This window comes from Prionailurus viverrinus, chromosome C2, assembly GCF_022837055.1.
Source record: "Prionailurus viverrinus isolate Anna chromosome C2, UM_Priviv_1.0, whole genome shotgun sequence".
In the NCBI taxonomy this organism is placed as follows: Eukaryota; Metazoa; Chordata; class Mammalia; order Carnivora; family Felidae; genus Prionailurus; species Prionailurus viverrinus.
Genome location: NC_062569.1, coordinates 42,285,861 through 42,308,018, shown reverse-complemented (window position 1 = coordinate 42,308,018; position 22,158 = coordinate 42,285,861). Strand labels below are relative to the sequence as shown.

The 22,158-nt window shown below is 50.1% G+C and overlaps 1 protein-coding gene across 1 annotated transcript; it reads left to right on the top strand.

The window, feature by feature from the left end:
- The first annotated feature begins 339 nt into the window (after window positions 1–339).
- On the top strand, window positions 340–13,643 carry ZIC4 (Zic family member 4). Its single transcript, XM_047873993.1, has 4 exons — window positions 340–487; window positions 1,665–1,749; window positions 7,864–8,481; window positions 13,147–13,643. The coding sequence occupies exons 1-4, from the start codon at window positions 371–373 to the stop codon at window positions 13,641–13,643; spliced, it is 1,317 nt and encodes a 438-aa protein (XP_047729949.1). The 5' UTR covers window positions 340–370.
- Window positions 13,644–22,158: the final 8,515 nt, after the last annotated feature.

Genomic DNA, 22,158 nt, shown 5'->3' with positions numbered 1-22,158 from the left:
GAGGAGATATTTACCCTGGTTCTCTACACCAGCCTGGTGATGGAGCTGCTACAGAGCAGCATAAGCTCTCAGCTGCCAGGCTGCCAGCCCAAAGCCCAGCCTCTGCAGCATTTGTTTGCATGCCTGTGGGTTTGTAATGCACAAAAGACTGCCGGGATCTAGGGGTAGAAGCGACCCAGGCCTCTTAAGCAGGGAGGGACTTGGGCAGCATTGTGGGTGGATGGGGCTCTCTAGGGAAACACACCCATTTTCCTCTGAAGCAAAAAGGTAAATTCTACTAATCCCAACCAACCAGAATGTTTCCAGTGCCAGATATCCTGCCATGAGGAAATTAGAGCGAGGATGCCTCGCGTGCCAAACTTCCGTAGGAATGCAACGTTGGGCCCCGTTCTTTCCTGATTTGTGCAGGGAAGAGCTTATTACTTTTGGGGATAGAAGCCTTTTGTTTAGAAAAAAATTGAAAATAAATAAAACCCTCTGGGAAAAGGTGAGTCTACCCCCCCCACACACACACACCCCTCAGGCTTGGACCTAGAAAAGACAGAGGAAAGGGCAAAAACACACAAGCTAGTTCAAGCCCAGGTTGAGGGTTGAGGGAGAGAGAAAGAGATCTTTGAGCATAGAGAATTGGAAAGCCTTTGAGATAGCAGAGCCCCATTTGGATTTGGCCTGTGGTTCAACAAGTTAAACAATCACTTGTTCTGTGGGCTGGAGTGTCAAGACAGGCAGACGTCCTCATTGACAGAGGGCGTGCTGTGTTTGTCCAGCCTGAGACCTTTTCAATGACTGTTTGTCTTTCTAGGCCAAATTGAGGGTTGGGGCTGGGTGGATCGTCTCTCTTTGGCTGTTCCACTGTCTTTAGTGTTGCCTGACAGATGCAAAGGTCCCCAGGATGGGTTTCAGACTTTAAGATGGCCAAAGGTTTGGTAGCATTATCCACAAAGTGAATTTGATAAGGGATGCAAGTATTGCGGGAGAGGGGAGGGGTTGCAGTTCTGACATTCTTAACTAAGAACTGGAGCCAACCAGGACCAGATGATAGAAATGATACTTCCCCCCCCCCCACCATTGTGGTGAATTTTATACTAACTTTAAAAAATCAACCAATGAGGATTTCCAAATGGGTTTGAGGGTGGAAGCCATGTAAGGATAAGGGATCCCACACCACTATGGGCAAGATCTACAAATCCACAAAGAAATTTCTCTCTTCTCAATTTCAATATTTGTACCTCAATTTTTAACCTGTCAACCTCCCAGAGGACACCTAGCCCTCCTCATTACATTTTACTAAACTCAGTAAACTTAAAGAAAGAAATGGGAACTTCTCATACATTAAATTCAAATTCAAGAAGTTAGAGGTATTTGAACACTGGCTGGTGCTTAAATCCTATTTACAAGGGAAATCAACAAATGAGTTTCACAAAAAAATGTCTAGGAGGAAAATGATTTTTAATATTTTGTATCATGAAGGATATATTGTTTTGCAATGGTAGTTCCCAGCAGAGTGCTTTCTCTCACTTTAAAATTTGAAAATGGTTTAAGAAAGACTGAAAGACTCTTCAGACCACACTGTTTTTCACTCATATATTAAGGCCACACAATCTTGCCATACAAACATGTATGAAATTGTTTAACCAGTGACCATCTCTCTTCTTCTCAAACAGGCTCAAAGTCAGAAAATGAGATACAAGACTTCCTTGGTGATGAGGAAAAGATTACGGCTTTACCGAAACTCCCTAAAAGAGTCTAGTAAGTTAAAATCCTCTTTCGAATATTGGTTTGCTGAAGTTATTCTTTTATAGTGGGAAGTTTTGTTTGGTCTTCTGGTGATGTTGAGTTGTGAGCTTGGAGATATTTCTTGAGTTCCAATGAAACTGAGAACAACACCTTGGCGTTTGATGCATTTGCACACAAATCAGTGACACAACATCCCACCAGCAGCCAGCTAATCCCCCTCAATGCCTACTCATCTGGACATTCTAGAATTAATATTTGACGACTCTCTCATTGAAACAACCACCCCTGACCTTCTGCAGTTCCACTGTCACATTATTCTATGACATATTCATCTTGAATTCATTTCCAGACGATTTGATTGGAATGAGGTTTGACATGTATTGGCTTCCATGAAAGGAGCAGACTTTGATCTTGGTGATGGGGTTTACATGATATGCATCATCTTTACCAGGGACACCAGCCTTCTGCAATGTGGCGGCAACTACGTTCCCACAATGTGGTGTCTGAACAGGGAGTGACTGACAGCCACTCTGTCAGGAATACCTTCATTGTGAAGAATTTAATTTAATATTCCATTTAGAATAAGCATATGATTTAGGGTTGGGTGTTTTCCCTTCCAGGCGCTTCTAGTTTTCCTCATTTCAACTATACCACCAACTGATGATGCTTGCCTCCAAGGTATTCCCTTGGTGGAAGGAAAATCAACCTTCTTAACAAAAGTTAAATGGACAACTCAGGAAATGGCTTTCTTCTATTATTTTGGGATAATTCGATGGTAGAATTCTCAAGAGAGATGTGCTTATTATGTAAATTCACTTGTTTTAATCCCTCAGTGCTGTTCTGGAAGGTCTTTGACCATGTTTCTTAATCTTTTGTCAAAAGATGTTTAGCAGAACCCTTGCTTGGAAATTAAATTTTATCCAAGTATATTTTCTTTCATACTCAGTTCCATTAATGATGCTTAAAGCCCAAACTTCCATAGCAGAGGAGGGAAATCTCTTCCTTTATCTCCAAAATCCTAGATCTCATCTCCTTTGTACAATTTGGGCTGGGACATACAGTGGGCTCCTGGGGCTTAAGTTATTATTTTTTTTCATAAGACTAGAGACAACCTCTCACTGCAGGAATCTAAAGTCTGTCTGTGAATAGCCTATAAAGAGATATGTTTCTTGTTTGGGGTGGTAACCTGGCTAGAAACAGGGAAGAAAGGATTGAACAAGTGACTGCAGATCTAGATGCAAATATTCAGACAAGAAGGCTTGTTCTCGTCTAGGCTCTGTGTGGTGGCCCTCAGCTCCTGAGACCCTGCTCTGGGCATAACCTGCAACAGATAATCATCAGTTAGCATTGCTTAAAAGATCAAAGTGGAAAAATAGCCTAGCTATTGATCTGAAACCTCCCCCATTTCTTTCTTTTCCAAAGGAGAGAGGTCAGACATTCCCCTATTTGAACCAGTGATGTGAGGAGCTCTGGCAGATGGCAGGGCCACCAAATGTCATATTTCTATACAGCAGGGCTAAAAAATCACTTTAGTGTATGCTGTTGCTTTGGCCAGGCTGAGGTGAACAAAGGTTCTTAGGGCAGGATTCTGGGCACTGGATGGATGTTTGGCATCTGGTGGTGGAGCTTGCTCCACACAGGCCCCTACAAAAGCCTCCAGTGCTTCTTTGAATTCTGCTGAAGATCTCTGGACTGCAGAATGTGGTGGTTTTTCTCCTGCAAATCAAGTAGGAAAGTGAACTCAACAGGGCTGTAACTCCCAGCATGGTTAGAAATAGAATGCTCCAGCCAAGCATTTGGTATTGGGAGTCAGTGTGGTGAGATAACTTTCTGAAAGAAAAATTGTGAGCACCACTGAGGAACACCACTCCTCAGCCTGCCCTGTCAAGTCAATGAAGTCAGGACTCTTTGATACTTGGCACTGGAAGACTCAAAGAAACCACCCCGAAAACTAAAATATACCTCCCTGCCATCGGCGTTCCACCTGTCATCTGTGGTTACCTGGATACTGCTTTGGGTCTTATTTCGGAGATATGCCTTAAAGACCCTCGTGTAATCACCTAGAGTTCCCTGTCTATATTAGTGGGTAAATGGATTTTTTTCCCCTCCCTGTCTCTGTCCCTGGGAAAATGTCCCTCTAGGAGAATTCCTTGTCCCATTTCTGTGTTTAGCCAACGTGTGAACCATGTGGCTCTAACGAACTTGCAAGGATCAGACAGCCTTACTGACCTGCAGGTCAAGTAATCCCTGGCTACTCAAGAAGCATCTACCCGGGATGGGTCCATATGTTTTCAGTACTTCAAGAGAATGCTGCATCTGGGAAGGAGCTCCATGGGGCCAGGTTACTATCAGTGAATTTGGCTGAATCAGACATATCTGCCCTTTCGCTGTTGGCACAAAAAGCCATGCACATGTTCAAAGTTTTTCAAGGGTAAAGTTAGTAAGGGTATATAGCGTACTAACAGTCTACAAGTATAAAACCTCTGCTTCTTATCCCTAGAGTCTACAGAGTCAGGGCTTAGAACTTAGGGGGTCCACGAACTTGAAAGGGAAAAATTGCATCTTTATTTTCACCACTTTCTAATGGAAAGTTACATGTTTCTTCTACTATATGTATTAACAAAAACAAGACTATTAGAGTCCACTGGCTTCACAAAGCTTCCAAAAGGGTCCATAGACTAAAACAATTTTAATACCCCTCTTCTCTGCTGTTATTCCAAGCTTTTGATGTAGGTGAGGTCACAGTTATATATTGAGGGATCCATTTTTGTGCAAATCAGAGATTTAATGGGAGCAAAAGTGGATGATGAGTTTGACAAACATCCTGAACAGTAAGTTGTAGATCATGTAGGTTCAGGTGGAAAAGAAGATATTTTTATTGCTGGACCACTGCAGAAGTATCCCTGCACTTAGGCCTGAAAGCTACAGGAGGAGTTGACTAAGCTCTATCAGAGTTGGTTAGGAGAAACATCTAGGCAAGGGGTCCCAGGGAGGAACACATTCATTTTGGGTTTGGGTTTTTTGTGTGTGTGTGTGGGGGGGGGCTTTTTGTTTCTTTGTTTGTTTGTTTGTCTTTAGAAGCCCTTCATGGGTTTGGCCCACACTTGCCTAGACAACTGCGCATTCAACAGACACCTCAGCAGTGAGGAGCCTTGAAACCACTAAGACTAGGCCTGGCCATCACAAGGGGGAAGGGAAAACAGAGTGAGAGACAGGAGAGGAGGCTTCTGTGGCAGAAGGGTAAATCCCAGAAAGAGAGAGTATGGGAGGAGGTAAAAGCCAGGAAGGAGACAAATCCTCAAAGTCTAGTCTCAACACTATGTACACATCCTTGGTTTCCAGAGCAGAAAGGATTCGACTGTCAAAAGCTCTCCTTCAACCTTTCTTTTCCTTTTCTTTTTCCTTTTCCTTTTCCTTTTCCTTTTCCTTTTCCTTTTCCTTTCCCTTTCCCTTTCCTTTCCTTTCCTTTCCCTCTCTTCTCTTTTCTCTCTCCTCTTCTTTCTTTCATTTCCTTTCTTTCCTTTCTTTTCTTTCTTTCTTTCTTTCTTTCTTTCTTTCTTTCTTTCTTTCTTTCTTTCTTTCTTTTTAATGCTAACGCAGCATCTATTGGTCGCATTGCTTAAGCTCTTCCGGCCGGCCAGAGGAGCAAAAGACCTGGACTTGTCAAAGCCAAGGGAAATTGTGTAAGTTAATCCCTCGCTAAAATGCGGCCCAAGCGGGGAACAATGTATTAAATGAAGAACGTCTCAAAGAATCTGCCAACCATTATAAGTAAGTTAATTATTTTTTTAAAAAATTTAAAAGAAACCCTTTTTACTGACCAGGAAATGTATAAGAATAGTTCTCCGTGCTGGGGGTGGGTGGGGCAGCTCAATCAACTCCAAGTCAGAGTTCCTTGCAATCTGTCCAAACTTCTCACCTCGGCTAGGGATATGGGATCTTTTACTCAATCCTTACAACTTCTCTTAAAAATCCAAGCTTTCCTCTGCTTTGGAGGCCCTTTCTATGGCCGCTAGGGAGGCCCAAGTACCTAAGTTGGCATTTTTGGCTTCAGAGAGCAGGGCAGGCGTTAGGGCGAGCAGCCCTTTAAATCGCCAAGCTGTGCAGCCAGCCCTAGCCGGTCGGCGGCGCAGACAAAGGACACTCCCCCCTGTTCAGGCTGTACTAGGCTAGGCCGAAACTGAAAGGTTTATTTCCGCCCGCCGACCCCCACCCCAAGACGGTAGAGCCTCAGCCTGGGAGGGCGTCCGGCGAAAGGAGGCCGTGGGCCCGCAGTCCCTTTCACAGCCTGGGCTGGGAAACTTGGTGTCCACTCTTCTCAGAGCCCTAAGGGCTAGCGAGCATAGACGCAGAGACTCCGGCCACTGGCAACAAGTGGAGGGAGCTGAAAGTGGAAGTGATCGCGGTCCCGTTTCCCAGAGGCTCTGTTTGGCGTCAGGGTACAAAGCTTAAGACTGCAAATTGACACGGGGAGACCCGGGGATGAGGACCTGTTTCTCCTTGCAGCGTGCCCCTCGCCTCTGTTTCTTTGGCCAGCCGGCCCGCGGGGCGAAGGGGTTTGTGGCGGAGAGGATTCTTAGCCCCTCTCGGGAGAGTGGCGTGGGTTCGAGGCCAGTCTCTCCCAGGTCATTCTGGGTCTGGTCAGGGCCGGACTCTTGGGTTTAGGGGTCTCCGAGCGCCACTTGAAAGGAGAGGCTGGCAAGGCTAGGTGGGAAGGATAGAGTGGGGAGAAGGGAAAGGGTCGGGGAGTCCAAGGAAATGAGAGAAAGAGACATGAGGGACACGAGAAATTTCGGCAAAAGCGAGAAAAAATAATAATAAAGCTCAAGGGCTGCTAGCCTGAGAGTTTCCTCCGCTCCCGGACGCGTAGTCTGCAGTCCCTGGGTACAGCAGCCCCCTCCCCCCGCCTCTGGCTCCGGGGACAAACCCACCAAGCAGGCCGCCATCCCCTCGCGGCCGGTGCTGCCCCGTCCGCAGGGCTGGACTGCCCGTCTAATAACCCGAGTATTTTACGTAAGGCGCAACACCCCCTCCCCAAAGTCGTGGTGAAGGAAGGCATAACCCAACCCCTCTCACTTCCTGGAGCAGTGAGGCAGAGCAGATCTACTCAGCTTTCCAGAGAGGAGGGGGAGGGGGCTCAAGAGGAGAGAAAAGAATCCGTGCCCGGGTCAGAGCGCATGAGCAGTAGAAGCAAGATATGTTGGGGGTAGGGTGGGGTGGGGTGGAGAGGCGCTGGAGCAGGAGAGTGTGTGTGTGTGTGTGTGTGTGTGTGTGTGTGTGTGTGTGTATCTGCGTGTGGCGGGACCTGTCATTGCTGACGTCGGGCCCGGCTGCGGGCCAATAGGCGACCTAGGCGATTGTTCCTCTCCGCGGGCCCCGGCCATGGCCCCGAATCTCTATTCACTTCCTCACGCGCCCCGCTGCTACCTCTGTAGTGTACGGGATTTCAAGTAGGCATTAAAGACTGAGGGAGGGGGGAACACACCCCGAAACTTGAGGGGGAAAAAAAAAACTTTGCATAAGTTTTTTGTGGTTGTTCTTTGCCCTCCCTGCTGTCAGGTGACTGGCCTGAGCGACCTGACCTAGGGAGCTCTGGGGAGCCCCGGCCAGGATCCAGCAGGCCACCCTCTTTCAGCAGAGCTGGGCACTGAAATTTAAAAAATGGCTGGGGCGCTTCCGCACCACCACCACCTAAAACATCACCGCTTCCCTCACTGCCATTTCCCCGCAGGGCTCCGAGACCCCTGAGTGCTCCAGGGGATTGGCTGCCAGAGCTCTCTGGGGGCGCAGGTCGGGCCCCTCTGGAGCACAGCCCGGGGTCCCTGAGCAACCCACAGACTCAGCACTGCGCACCCCACTGCCCTTTCCACCTGCCCTGCAGTCTCTCTCCCTCTCCCGCTCATGGAGCGGCAGGGGGCTCTACCGAACTGCTGCCCAGCCGGTCCGCAGTGGAGGTGCTTGGCCTCTTGCTGTCCATTCCGTTCGCTGCTGCCTCTGTCTGGCTCGCGGTCCCGGCGCTGACGGCAGAGGCCGTGGTGTGGCTGGGCTGGGCCTGCCCCCCGGGGCCCGGTGGAATGCTCGGCCCACGCCGCCCGTTCTCACGCGCGCTATTTGTCTCCACAACAGGTAGCAGCTCCGGACACCATGGCCCCCAGCTTGCTGCCGCCTCCAGCCCCTCGGTGTTCCCGGGCCTTCAAGAGCAGCCACCGCAGGCCTCCCCCAGCGGCACTTTGAACGGACTCCTGCGTCTGGGGCTCCCTGGAGACATGTATGCGCGGCCCGAACCCTTTACGCCGGGACCGGTGGCCCGCAGCGACGCCCTGGCAGCTGCCGCGGCCCTGCACGGCTACGGGGGCATGAACCTGACCGTGAACCTCACGGCGCCCCACGGTCCCGGTGCCTTCTTCCGCTACATGCGCCAGCCGATCAAACAGGAGCTCATCTGCAAGTGGCTGGCAGCCGATAGCCCCGCGCCCCCGCGCCTCTGCTCCAAAACTTTCAGCACCATGCACGAGCTGGTCACGCACGTCACCGTGGAACACGTCGGCGGCCCGGAGCAGGCCAACCACATCTGCTTCTGGGAGGAGTGTCCGCGCCAGGGCAAGCCCTTTAAAGCCAAATACAAACTTGTAAATCACATCCGCGTGCACACGGGCGAGAAGCCCTTCCCCTGTCCTTTCCCGGGGTGTGGGAAGGTGTTTGCTAGATCAGAAAATCTCAAAATACACAAAAGAACTCACACAGGTCAGTATTCGGCACTGTCTGTCTCGTGCGGACCCTCTGGGGGAGCAGGCGGCCTCTTCTGGGCCCTCGGGGCTGGATTTCCTCAAGTTCCATCTGGGTGGAGGGAGGCTATCTTGGTATTTCCATGACCCAAGTCCATAAAATACTAATTATGCCCTTCTATTAGAATCACATAAGTTTCCTGAGCCTGTGTGTGGAGGAAAGCAAGTGATTTCTGCTCTGTGAGAGGGGGCGAGTGTGAACATACTTGGGTCTCTGTGTGTGCAAATGTGTGTTCGCTGATCGAGCTTGATTTGCAGGTTTTAAAACAGCACTGTTCCCCAAAGTCATAAGACATAGTACCAATTTCATTTTCTTGGTCCTTTTGGAATCCTGAGGCAAGTGCTCTTCCCCTGGTGGACTTGACAACCTGACTACCACCTGAACTGAGGGATCATCGGGCCCTTGGTGTCTTCTTGACGATTTGGGGGTCTCATGGGCTGACTTTGCCCAGGTTTTGGACCCTTGGTGACCTGACACTTGGGATGTTTGACAAACTCCTTTGCTTTAGCAGAGACCAAGGAGACTCATCTGCCTTATATGTCGTTTACTGAGCTGTTAAGTGAAATGGGGACATGTGTCAACCACATCTGTTAGTTCTAGTTAACAGAAAGAACAGGAGCCTGCTGAAGAGCATGCAAAGTTGAACTCCTCTGGCCAGAAGCATCTCTAATTAATGCAATTGCAAGGAGAAAGTTTTCACACTTCCCAGAACAGCCTGTGAAGTTACATTAATTAGTTTAGCAGCCGATGTTTGTATTCTCTCTAGCTAGGGTTTTCTCACCCAAACACCCTAGAAGTTTAAGAAGGCAACATCTCCTCTCCTCTATTTTGGGGGCCAGAGAAGGGGACTGGTGGGGAAAGGAGAAGATAAAATAAGTTCCAGCTTGGTGCCCCCGGCTTCTCTTACTCTCTTGGGGCTCTACCTTACTCACCTCTCTTCTTGGTGGCAATATCAGCAAGGATTGAAGTCAAAGGACTCCCCCAGGCTGATACTGCTGGGGAAAGAAACTTGCAAAGCCTGATTTCTCCCCCAAGCCCTGCAATCTTGGGGAAGGTCCTTGGCCAGGACGCTGGCACAGGTGGAGTCCAGACCAAAGTCCACTCTTAGTTTCCTTTATTTCCATAGTATATCTAGAAATGTACAATTTCCCCCCCCACTGTTTCCAGTATCTTTCCCACCCCCTCCGCAAGCAGTTGTTCCCCTTTAGCGCTCTCCGAGTTTCATCCCAGAGGAGGGGAGGAGAAGTGAGGCCCCATCACCTCCCACAGGCCCGCTGACTCCAGGAGTTGATGGCCCGTACTGCGAAGGTAGACGCGCAGTCCTGAGCCAGAGAAGGAACTCATTTTTAATGACGGGTTTTTTTTTTTTTTAACAAACAAACTTTTACTGCTCTTTGCCGGCCTACTGTTTGAAGTCCATGAAGCAGAAAATGGTTAAATTCTTAGTGCAATCGACCTACAGCAGAGAAGCAAGTTCAGTGCGCCCGGGCTGGCTCAGGTTTGCGTCCATTCAGGACAGAATTTTAAGTGCGTCCTTTCCACTGGCAGTCCTGACTCATTATCTCTGGAGTTGAAAGAAAGAAAGAAAGAAAGAAAGAAAGAAAGAAAGAAAGAAAGAAAGAAAGAAAGAAAGACAGGAAGGAAGGAAGGAAGGAAGGAAGAGAGAGAAAAAAAAAAAAAACCTACTGAGATTCTCCTGCTCCAGCGTTTCTCTCAAACCCCCCCTCCTAAGTAATGAAAAGACAGAGAGAGGGGGGGAAAAAAAACAACAAAATGTTTCTCAAATGGCAATAGACCTCACTACAAATTATTCATGAAGACAGTTCTCGATTCAACAGGAAAATAATTGCCTTTTCAAATATTAATGGCGTTTCATTTCCTCGAGTCGCGGAAGCGGCGAACAGGAGCTGATTTCTCAGGAGTTGAGATTCTCCCGGATCTGAAGCCTGGGCCCGGCTTGGGAGGCAGCTGCCCCAAGCCCCATGCCGAAAGGTTTCACTTTGTGGCGGTCACAGCAATCCCGGAACAATGGTGCCGCCGCGAGGGAGATGCGGGGCAGCCGCCAAGCTCGGCCCGACCCGGCCGCCTGTCCCCCAACCCCCCCTTCTCGGGACCCCTCAGCTGGGGGCTCGCCCCACCTTCCCCGCCAGTCGTTAGAGAGAGACAGGGCGGGGGGTCCCAGGTAGAGAAGTGACCGCGCCGCTACAGAGATGCTCGGTAACCTGGTCCAGCCACAAGTGCGAGAAAATGGCGCTAGCCGAACTGCCCCGCGGCTTCCGAACTTTGTCCGGCGGGCCTGGCGCAGGGCCGCGGAGGAGGCCGCTCCCGGGTGCTGAGCCTCTGGGAGGAGACTCCGGCCCCTCTTGACTTAAGCCCCAGGCCCCGGCCGCTCCGGACCGGCTGCAGGGTCCTGGCCCTACCCTGCCTCTGCACATCCACCCACCCACCCAGGGCGCAGCGCCCGGACACTGTGGGAAGGGAGGGGGCGGGAAGCAGTGTATGGGGGGGGGGGCGCAGTGTTAAGCGTGAAGTCCAGGGGGCCTCCTGCAGCTGGGGAGAGGCCGGGAGGGCGCGAGTGGGCGCGGCCTCACCTGGCATCCCTGGGGCCTCAGAACTTCCAGACTGCTCGAAGTGCCATGCTTTTTCCCCTCTGCTCCTCGTCTGGGATGAAATCATTGTTTCTGTTTTACGTGAATGTTCAACGAGGTGCTGGCAAGATGGGATAAGTGTGCAGGGGAATATTGGGGAAGGGGGGCGGTCAACCTCAAATTCTAGTCCTCCTCTGTGTTCTCAGCAAATCTTGTTTTCTTTTGCAGGCCCTGAATTGCATGGTTCTTGTAAGTAATCTTAGAAAGAAAAGAAGGAAGGGAGGAAGAAAAGTTTTAGTTTTGCAGATGCCAACAGGGATCAGAGAGGAGAAAACAAGGGGCAAATAGGGACACTGATGTATTCTGCATCTTTCTCGTTTTTGTTTTTGTTTTTGTTTTAATAAAATGGTACCAGTGTGCCGAGAAATGGCAGATGCCAGCACCGCCCAGTGTTCCACTGTATTAGCAGTACTCCTGCAGGGTCAGAACGCAACGACCCGGCCCTGCCAGAACCCTGGGCTCACTATCCGCAGCCGCACGGAGGCAAGGGTTGTGCGCAAACCTCTGAATCCGCCTGAGCTTCAGCCCGGCTCAGGAATAGGGGCTTTGTGTGTTCAAACCTGCCCCAAAGCACCCAGCCTTCCTGGAAGCGGCGGAGAAGCGACCACAAAGGCAACAGTCCTCCAGCCATGCATCGCTTTCTTAGCCAGACGCTTGGTAGCCTTTCTCTCAACCCTGGGCGCCCGGTGGCATCCATTGTTTAAAGCGCCTAGACACTTCCTCTCCACCTTGCCACAGCATCTGCAGCTCCAGCAGGAACCTGGGCTTCCGGGTTCTTGGGGTCCTTTCCACCCCCACATTCCAGCGAATCCAGCCGCCAGTGAGCTCCAGGATTGGGGCTCTGTCTTCGGCGAATATTTCCACCCTAACGCGCGCTCGCGCCTTCCCGCGGCTCTATAGGGCATCGCACCACGAATCCGAACCCCTCGCGGGTCTATCCCGGCTGCCCGCTTGTCCTGGCCTGGTCTGATCTCAGCAGCTGCGCTCATCCCGAAGCCGCCGAGCTCAAGGGTGCGATTACGCGAGAGGCCCCGGATCCCGCCTGGCGCGGGCAAACCCTGCAGCGCCCGCCTCTCAGCTCAGGCCTGCAAGGCCCGAGAGCCGGGCGTGGGTGGTCTGGGGAGGCTTTTCGACCTCTCAAGTCAGTTCGGACTGGGAGAGCAGGCTGCCAGCGGCAGCGTCTCCGGGAGGCTGCTGCAGCAGCGTAATAAAATATTATTGCCGGCGCGCGTATCTGGAGGGATCCCGGACGGTTTAGGCAAGATTTGAAGAATGCTGCTAAATGTTTGCCCTCAGGGGGTAGAAGGGAAGGGGGAGGGGGCTCCATTTCCCGTAAAAATCGCGTCTGAAGTGAATCATTGCTCAGAATACCTTTTCCTGCAGCACGAATCCACATTATGCACATATCGTGTGCAACGGCTGCGCATCTTTAAATTATTCCATCACCTTGGCGTTTGCACAAAATCTACTCTAGTAAATAATTTGGGCCATGGTAGGGTGCGTGCGAGGTTGACTACTGTGTGTGGGGGGTGAGGGGGTGATGGGAGGAATACAGACGTTTGGCTAGAACAGCAATTTTAAAGCAAACGGACGCTAGCTCCTCGGTCAACTCTATTCTCGGGCAAAGATACTTCTGGTTCCGAGTGGAGAAAATTTGGAGGAAAACAACCAGAGTGGATCAGGATGGAAACTCGACAAAGATGGAGTCTTCATCGCTCCTCCTCCGTACCCTCCCCCGCCCCCCGCTCCGGGCCGGGCGGGAGAGGGGGAGGGGTGACGGCGTGCTGGAGGAAGCTAGGGGCGCGCTCTGAGCGGGCGAAGGGGGTGCTAGTCCTGAGAGGCCAAAAGGAAAGAAGGTTTATGAAAATCTTCTGTGGGTCTTTTTCTAAAAATGACAGAGAAATTGAGAAGGGTGGTGAGGCCAAACTGGGGCCACGACCCACGCGCACTAATGTCTCTGCGTTGCCTCCACCAGGGGAGAAGCCCTTCAGGTGCGAGTTCGAGGGCTGCGAGCGGCGCTTCGCCAACAGCAGCGACCGCAAGAAGCACTCGCACGTGCACACGAGCGACAAGCCATACACGTGCAAAGTGCGCGGCTGCGACAAGTGCTACACGCACCCCAGTTCTCTGCGTAAGCACATGAAGGTGCATGGGCGCTCGCCGCCGCCGCCTAGCTCTGGCTACGACTCAGCCACGCCGTCTGCCCTGGTGTCGCCCTCATCGGACTTCGGCCGCGACCCGCCGGTGGCCTCCTCGGCGGCGGTGGCGGCGCGTGGCGCCGACCTGAGTGAATGGTACGTGTGTCAGGGCGCGGGCCCCTCCGCAACCGCCCCCGCCGCACCCCCAAAGCCCCAGCCACCACCTGGTCCCGCCGCTGCCGCTGCCGCCACCGCCTCCGGTTTTAGCGCTGCTGCTCTGGTTGCCGCTTCCGGTACACTGACTGCTTGTCTAGGCGGGGTTACTGAGTCTTGAAGAGAGGGTGAGGAAGGAAGAAAGGATGGAAGGGAAGGAGGGAGAGAGGGAGGAAGGTAACCGCTAAAAGTTGTTAGAGCTCATTGAATATGCTAATATAATATCCATTATTTTAAAATATAAATATGGTTCCCATATTTATTCCGCAATCACACCCAGCACCCTGCACCCACCCCCATCGACGCCTTCACGACTGAGTAGCGTGACACCAGTGTTTGGGTGGAGAAAGTACAGAAAGAGACGAAAGAAAAAAAAAAATACACATTAGGAGAGTTTATGTGCGAACTTGGCAGCTGCAGGCGGTGAAATTAAGACCACAAAGTCCTCTCGTGGTTCACAGAATGTGAAATGTTTTCCTCGAGGCCTGGGCGGCTGGGACTGCCACCGGGACTCCCTTCCCAGCTTCCATTGGGAGCCTCCTCGAAAGTTCCAATCGCAGAAGGTGGCAGAGGGAATCCCTGAGCCATTATCTTGCCTATTTCCTTCTACTTCTGCCTCCCTACATTCTCTCCTCCTTCAGCTATCTTCTCAAACAAAAATGCACAAGTCCCAGGCCCCAACATTTCCAACTACTTATACAAAGGGTTAAAAGGGAGAGAAGTTTAAGCACCTACCCCTGTGGATCACATGCCATTCTCCCAAGAGCTGGCCCAAGCACCCAGAAATATCTGCTCCCTATACTTATACCTCTGGGATAAGGTGTGAGTCCTAACAACCGAAAATGCAGACAAAGGAGTGCTAGAGGGGCTTTAGGATTCAATGCTCTGAAGCCTCCTGGGAACAATCACCCTCTCCCCAGCCCCCCTACCCTTGTAGAAGAGCTGCCTTTGAAATCTTGTGGGTGCTTGGCATTGGGGGTGCAGAGTGGGCCAATGACGTCACCGAGCCAAGGCCTCCACAGTGAAGGGATCTGGCCTAGGGAACAGTGCCTGGATGAATCTCATCAATTCTGGGATAATCTTTGTAAAAATTCATACAATTGTTCGTCTTATTTTTTTAAAGGTGTTGGGGGGGGGAGGACAAGAGAGATTAACTTCAATAATAAATGTTTTAAAGGCAAATACCCAATGGGTCTAGATCGAATGAGTATTCGATATTCTGCGGACCAAGTCCCCAGATAAAGAACCAGATGTTGGGGGCAGAGGAGAGGAAAGTCTGCAATTGTTGCCAAGGAGGGGAGGAATCAAGTCCTGTTGCCCAGCCTCCACCCTCTGCAGGGAGGATGGGGCTGCCCCCAAATCCTTGCTAACATGAGGGAGGGGGGTAGAAAGAAAAAAGAAGGGTGAAAAAGCTTTGGTAGACCTATCCCAATCCCCTAAGAATTGGAAGACGGGCACTCTGTTAGTCCCACCTAGGGGGAGCCCGCTAGACTGCCCAACAAGTCCTGGCCCTGCTACTCTGCTGGGTTTTCTTCTACAGCCTCCCCTTCAGACACTATTAGACAATTCTCACTCCTGCCCTGCAGCCCCACACTTTCATCAGATAAACAATGTCCTAACTGGAATGGGAGTGTTTTCAGTACCTCTCAAAAAAAAACCAGAATCTTCCAAACACACACTTAGTGAATCCATTCTTGTGGAAGTGGCCCGCAATCCCCTCCCCCCACTCCTCTCACCCGTACAATGGAGTCCAGAGGCCGCCTGGCCAAGGGCCGGCGGCCTGCAGCAAACGACTCGTTCCCATCGGGGAAACACCCGCCCCACCGCCAAGGTGGAGAGGGCATCTGCAGAACTTGCTTCTTCTGACGTTTAAAAATTCTTCCCTCTACAAATCGGACTCATTCCTTTCTCTTCTGTTTCTAGGCCCCTGTTTGCCTTCCACTCCCATCCAAAATAGTGAAATAAAATAAAAATGCTTGGTCGGCCCCTAATAGCCTTTAATTTTTCATTTGCTTGTTACAGATGTCCACCGCGTTGCTCGCAAGGTAATCTCGCCCAACGCAGCTGAGCGCCCGCATCTAGCGCCTGCGACATCAAAGGGTCCGCGCACAAAGCAATGTTTCTTCGCCACGGTGCATCTTCATGGTAAGTTAGGATTTCTATGGCAATGGGCAAGTTGCACTGAAATCCTGAAAGGCCGAGCCTGGAGCCCGTCCAGGCTTTTCATTAAGGACATAATATTTACGTCTAACAGGCCTTTTTTCTTGTGTATACAAGTATATATTTTTGTTTGACGCGGACTAAATCATTTTCATTTAATTTCCGGTAAACAAAACCCACGCGAATGGGCACTTGTTCCCGATCATAATAAAAATGGATAATAATGTGAGGGAAGAAAAGGGCCGCTTGAATCGCCGCTCAGCCCCCTTTGTTTCTGCTTTCTGCGGTGATCAGAGGGCGCATTTGGGTTTGATGGCGAGTTTCTAAAGGCGAGGAAATGGTTTGTAAGAGGGGAAAGAAAAGGAGAAAGGTCTAATCAAGCTCGGGTTGTTCAAAGAGTCGGGTTTTGGGGTTGAAAGTGTGAGTTTGACGGTGCATCAGCATGCCGCGTTAGGCTCGCCATGGAAATGCGCGCGGGGAGCGGCCGCTTCAAAGGCGGCACACTTCACTGCAGACACTCTATTAAGATACATTTGCGCTGACCTTTGCTTTCACGCCATTTAATACTGTCACTACGTTCTCCAGTATATACTTCCTCTTTGGAACCAGCGTCGCCCGCGTTTAGGGGTTCACCCTACACTCCTGTGGGGAGGGGGCGTTTTGATGCCAGGGACGCATTCAGGAAAGGAGGAGCTGGACTCCGTGCACCTTGACTGCGCCCCCAAAGAAGCTCCAGGGTCAAGAGTAAATAACTTTAGGGCAACCTCAGAAGCTTAACAAATGAGCATCCCCAGCTCGATTTTGTGCAAAACGCCTCTCTGCCACTTGAGCAGGGTAGAGGCCTGAATTTGAAAGGGACTTGTGGAGGGGACACACTGGATGAATCTAAGGAGTTCAAACTGTGCCTTTGGGACATTACCACTCTGGTCCCCAGATCAACCCATTCTGCCCCCTCTATCCCAGAGGTCTCTTGCAGGCCCCCATATTGTTTTTCCCTAGTGTGGGGCATAGGATACCCATCAGGCCTAGGCTGGCCCTGGGCATGAACTCAAGAGCCCAAGGCCAAGGGGATAGGGAAGATGGCAGGAAAGTTAGAAGTCCATGTTCCCTTAATTGTCTTGTTGTTTATTTTATCCAAGTACCCCAGTGAATAGGGGAAAAATAAACACGGTGAAAAAAAAAATCAAACAGTAGAGTCTTCTTTAGTGCCAGTCCTTGTGGTTGAATAAAAAGGATGGTCCGCTTTCTATTGAGCTGAGAAATCTTTGAAGTGGGAGTTATTATCTGAGACATTCCTGCTTGTCGTCCTAACAACGCTGATGAAACGTAAAAGGTTCTTTGTCAGCGATTTGTTCTCCTCTCTGTCAAACTCCCTCTGCCCCGTTAGTTTCAAACCGTTTCTAAAGAGATAAAATCAAACTTCTTAAAAAAAAAAATACATGCACAGTACACTAACTGATAACTTTAGGACTCAGTCCTGCTAAGGAAAAAACAAAAGCAACACAGAGACATCAGGCCCAAGGTCTGTGGAGGCGCACAGATGTTGAGGGGCCTTTTGCACAGGCTCTGGGACATGGGGGAAAGAATGCAGAGGAGGTGTAGGCAGAGGGTACATACCCCAAGCACAAACTGTGTGTCCGCTTCTCTCTGCACTGGCCTGCACTCATCAGTCCCAGTCAGGTCACTTGGATGAACCTCCTTTGGGGACCCCTCAAACTCCCAATATTCTTGCCAAGGATGCTTGGAACCTTTGACTGCAGCCAAGCAATTGTTAATATTTTCTGCTCCTTCAAAGACAATCTCTTCTAAAAATAGACCCATTGTGTGTTTCTTCCCACTAGCAGCAATCAGCAAGCCCTTTTTGCCATTAATAGAAAGTAGAGTGGCTTGAAGGAGAGACATTTTTATCATTTCCTGTTTTCTTCAGAGTCTTGGCAATTGGAGTTCAGAAAGTTCAGTTTACAAGATAGTGTCCCCAAAGTGCATGCAAATACCCTCCTCCCATCCACGTATGCAGTTCTTCATTTAATATTGTGCCCAGGAAAGAAAATTTCACCCTGTCCAGCTTTCCCCAAACCTCCCGATTTGGTTTTAAAGGTGGTTTACATACATAAGGATGTACTGGCCTCCCTACTCTGTGTGTGCTGAATAAATGATTTGTAAAGAAGTTTCCCCAAGCTGTAACCCATGCTGTTATTATAGTTGCTGCAAAATGTTGTCTCTTATATTGATTTTTATTTGTTTACTGGAAGTCCCCATATGTTTGTTTATATCACTAATTTATGGGAAATGTAATGATTGCAATGAATGTGAATTATACAGACAGGCAAATGTTTTGTAATCATAAATTCACACACACGCACACACACACACACACACACACACACACACACACACACAAGAAGCCTGACTGAAACCTTATACTATTTGGTACATCTCTACCCACACTGTTTGTGATTTATCATCTCTCCCCCTTAGATCCTTAAATTATGAACTAACCTGAAAGAAAAATAAAAGTTGTTATGTATTTGATTGAAAGTGATTGTTGAATGAAAAAACATAGTCGAAAGCTGTGGCTTCATCTTGCTGTAAATATGTAAAAATGGATTAAAATCTGTGATTCTCTTTCCCTCCAAAGAGCGTTGTGTACATGGAGCTCCATTTTGCTACTTTCTTTGGTAATAAATGTTGTGACGTTTCCCTTCCTCTTTTGAATTCGAGTGTCCTGTTATTACTTCATCATCCAGGGAAAGAATTGGGGCCCTCCTGAAGCCTCCAGTCCTTTTCCCTGCCTCTCCCTCAGGGCTTTACAGAAACACCTCGGAAGCCTAGTGGTTCAGGACAGCAAAACGGAGGGCCCCACCAAAGCGGCCTTTGTGAAGGAGGCCTTCTCCGTCCCCAATTTCATCCCACTAACACTGGCACTCATCAGCCAATTTCCGTCACAGAAGACAGAAAGGTAAAACGATGCTCTCAATGGCTTCCTGGAAAGGTAGCCTTCCCACCGCTGGGACAAGTCGCACCCTTTCACAAACCACTTCTCACTTCCCAGACAAGAGCCCAGTAGTCATCCGGAATAAACACAGGCAAAGAACAAGCGAGAGTGAGCTGGCTTCAAGCCCTGCCTACGTCCTGATGGGGTACCTCGGGCACAGTTGCCCGCAGGAGTCTTCCTAGCTGGATCCCACTCCCTCCCGGAGTGGCGGGAGCTCAGACCTCACGACTCCCTTCAGAGAGCTGCGAAAGGCCAAGCCGTTAGACTGGCTACAGCCCACAGCGACTCTTTCCTGGGTCCTGACCGGGATCTTCAGTGGGCTGTAGCTTCGAGTGCGGAAGCCCTATTTGGTCCTGACACTAGAGATTTCAGATGTGTCAGAACCCCCTGAATCGTCAGAGCCTCGCTCCCACCTTCACCGCGCTCACAGAGCCTGGAGGGCTCCTGCGACCCCCTCGCCCGGCCCCCCTACTGCGCAGGCGCCGCGTCCGCACACGCTCCGCCTGGCCTCTTTCAACTGGTTCCTGTGCGTCTGGCGTGGATCGGGGGCTGCGCTCCGTGGAAGGGTCACAGCTGTTGGGGTTGGGGTATTAGGGCTCCATCGAGAACACCTTAGAGATCAGCTCTTGGGGCAAAGGCTGCAGTACCCAAGAGAAGGTTGGGGGAAGGGCCCCGGCTCGCAAAGGCGATAGGGGGACGCGCGCGTGGGAAAAGAGCGGCCACAAGGGGAAGGCCCCTGGGGCCGCCAAGACCCGTCCGAGTCGCTGGGAACCGCGAGGGAGGAGGGCCATAGGATGTTAGTACTGGGATTAGCGCCCCCTCCCGTCCCTCTCGAGGAAAGGTCCCCCTCCTCCGGCTCAGGGACAGGTTAGAGGGGCCTGCCTCCACTGCCGCTTCCGTCTCCCCGACCCGGCCTCCTGGAGAGAGCGCTCGTTAAACCCGTTTCACCGACAGAATCGCTGCGCTGGGGAGCATGGGGGTTGGGAAGGACTCTCGGGCTCAGCGCTTCGCTCGGTGCGCGCCTGGAGAGAGCCCAGAGCCAGGCCTTTCCCCTGCCCTCTGTATCCGTCTCCGGACAGCAATGTGCCTGCCGCGAGGGCCCCGGGGGGGGGGGGGGGGTCGGGGGGTTAGGGCTCGAGCCATTCCTGGGAATGGAGGGAGAAGAGAGTGTGAGGAGGGATGGCTGCCCTTGGCAACTCGTGCTGGTCGTGCTGCGAAACACCTCAGCAGCCCCTGACGCCAGGAGAGCTCAGACTTCCTTCCGGAAACCACTATTTTTTGGCAGAAAGTTGAATGGGGTAGCCTCTGGGGGAGGTTGCATTCACCGGTGCCCTAGTGCCCTTGGCTAGCCTCACCCTAGGAGACGAACTCGCGTGTCCTCTGGGGGTTACCCACCTCCCACCGCGCAATGGCGGCGCCAAGGGCAGTTTGGGGGTATCTTAGCCTGCTAGTGGTTTCCACTGAGCTTTTCCTCCACTGTCCTGTGCTTCAGTTTCCTCATCTGGTAAAATAGAGTTTGAAAGACTCTCCTTCACTTTGTTGGGTTTTTTTTTTTTTTTTTTGAGCGTTAAATAAGATAATCCTTGAAACATTTAACATTGACATGTTGTTAAGTGCTTGTTAATGTCACTATCGTTACTTTATATGACTCCGACTGCGATTTTCAGATATGTCCCCTAGTTCCTCCCAGAATCAGATGTCCAGACCTGACCGGAAAATGTACCGCCAGGGGACTCAAGCTCCATAGCAGGGTGTACCTCTCCAGACAGCCCCGAGGCTAGAGGAGGGTTCTGAAACCAGGTGAGGTAACGTTCTCTGAGAGTTCCAGAGCCTGGTGCAGCAGGGCGCTAAGGCAGAGACATTTATTTTTTAAAAGGTCCAAGAAAAATGAAAGGGAATCGAGTTTATTTCGGTGCGAGATGAAGCTGGAGAAACCCAATCGTCTTAATGTCACCCCCATGACTTGTGAAGACACTGGCACTGCAGTGAACTCTACGGCCTGCCCGGCCCAGAGGTTGATTTATTTTTGTCTTAGGTCGGTTGGGTTTTTCAAGATCCGGGTGAGAAGAGAGGAAATATGCGATTGGGGGGTGGGGGGGGGGAGTGCCAGGGTGGGCAACGGAGGACAGAGCGTTTGAGCAAAAGTCACAGGAAAACATATTTTTCCCAGGAAGGCATCAGAACTTTTGTTTTTAAGATTTTTTATTTTTAAGTAATCTCAACACTCAACCTGGGGCTCAGACTCAACCCCAAGATCAAGAGTCGCATGTTCTACTGACTGAGTCTCCCCTAGCGCGCCAAAGCCTTTTTCTATAATTATAGTTTCCTCATACTGATGTTTATTGTGGGGAAATCAATCATGTCTTGATATCATTAAGTGACCAAAGATCCCATGATAGCATGTTCACTTTGTCACCAACTTCCTGTTTGGGCATCAGGACAGCACCACTTTTTTGCTCAAATATCTTCAGTGAGGAAAATGCTTGAGAGTTTTCTAGGAATCTTATCAAGTTCAGATCCCAAAATCATTCAGGAAAAGGAAACTCATTAGACAATTAGGAGTGGTCTTGGGGGTTGCTTCTGAATCTTCCAGTAGTCTTGCAAACATATACAACAGCTGCATAGAAAAAAAGAAAGAAAAAAAAATCATCTTAGGATGCAAGTTAATCAAATGTAAATATGAGGAGGGAGATGGATTTGAAACTTGTCTTGCATTTTTGGCTTCTTTAGATCCAGTGAGACTCTGTATGAGCCAACATGCAGGGCAAGAATATTGATCAATTCAAAACAAGTCAGGCAGGGCTGTGCATGGTTCTGAACCTCATAATGAATGGGCAGACTTGGGAAATGTTTGCAGAGGGAAGAAAGCAAAATTGGGTAAACTTCTATGGGTTTGGCTGTACCATGCAGTTGTAGGATAATGGCAAAAAGAAGGGTTAAAAAAAAACACTAGTAATATTATTGGATGATTTATATAGAATATCAGAAGGATGACCCAGTTTTTCCTTGTTTGTGGCTGACGGCTGGCCCAAGCAAGATCAGATTAGCCAGATGAAGATAGTGTTTCTTGCCAGAACAGGGGAGAAAATGCAGACAGCTCAAACTCTGGCTTAAGCCACTGCAAGGTCTTGCTCTGGGGGAGGGCAGGGAGGTCTCTAGCTTTTGCACTCATCAATGTATTCAGTAAGTGTTTAAAAATGCACCCAGCATATTCTCAAAAATGTTCTGCCTGAAATGTGCATATTTCTAAGTCATGAATAATAGGTATCTGCCCCTGAAAGATTTGCTTATTTATTTCCTCTGAGGGAAACAAGGAAAGTTGCCTAATGCATGATGCACAGAAACAATTCTCAATCACACTGCAGCCACTTTCACCTGAGAACGTTTAAGTGTTTCAAATGCGCTATAAAAATTTCCCCTACATTTTCTGCTGGTGCATTTAGTAAGCAAGGAATCCATAGTCAAATGCTTTCTATCATTC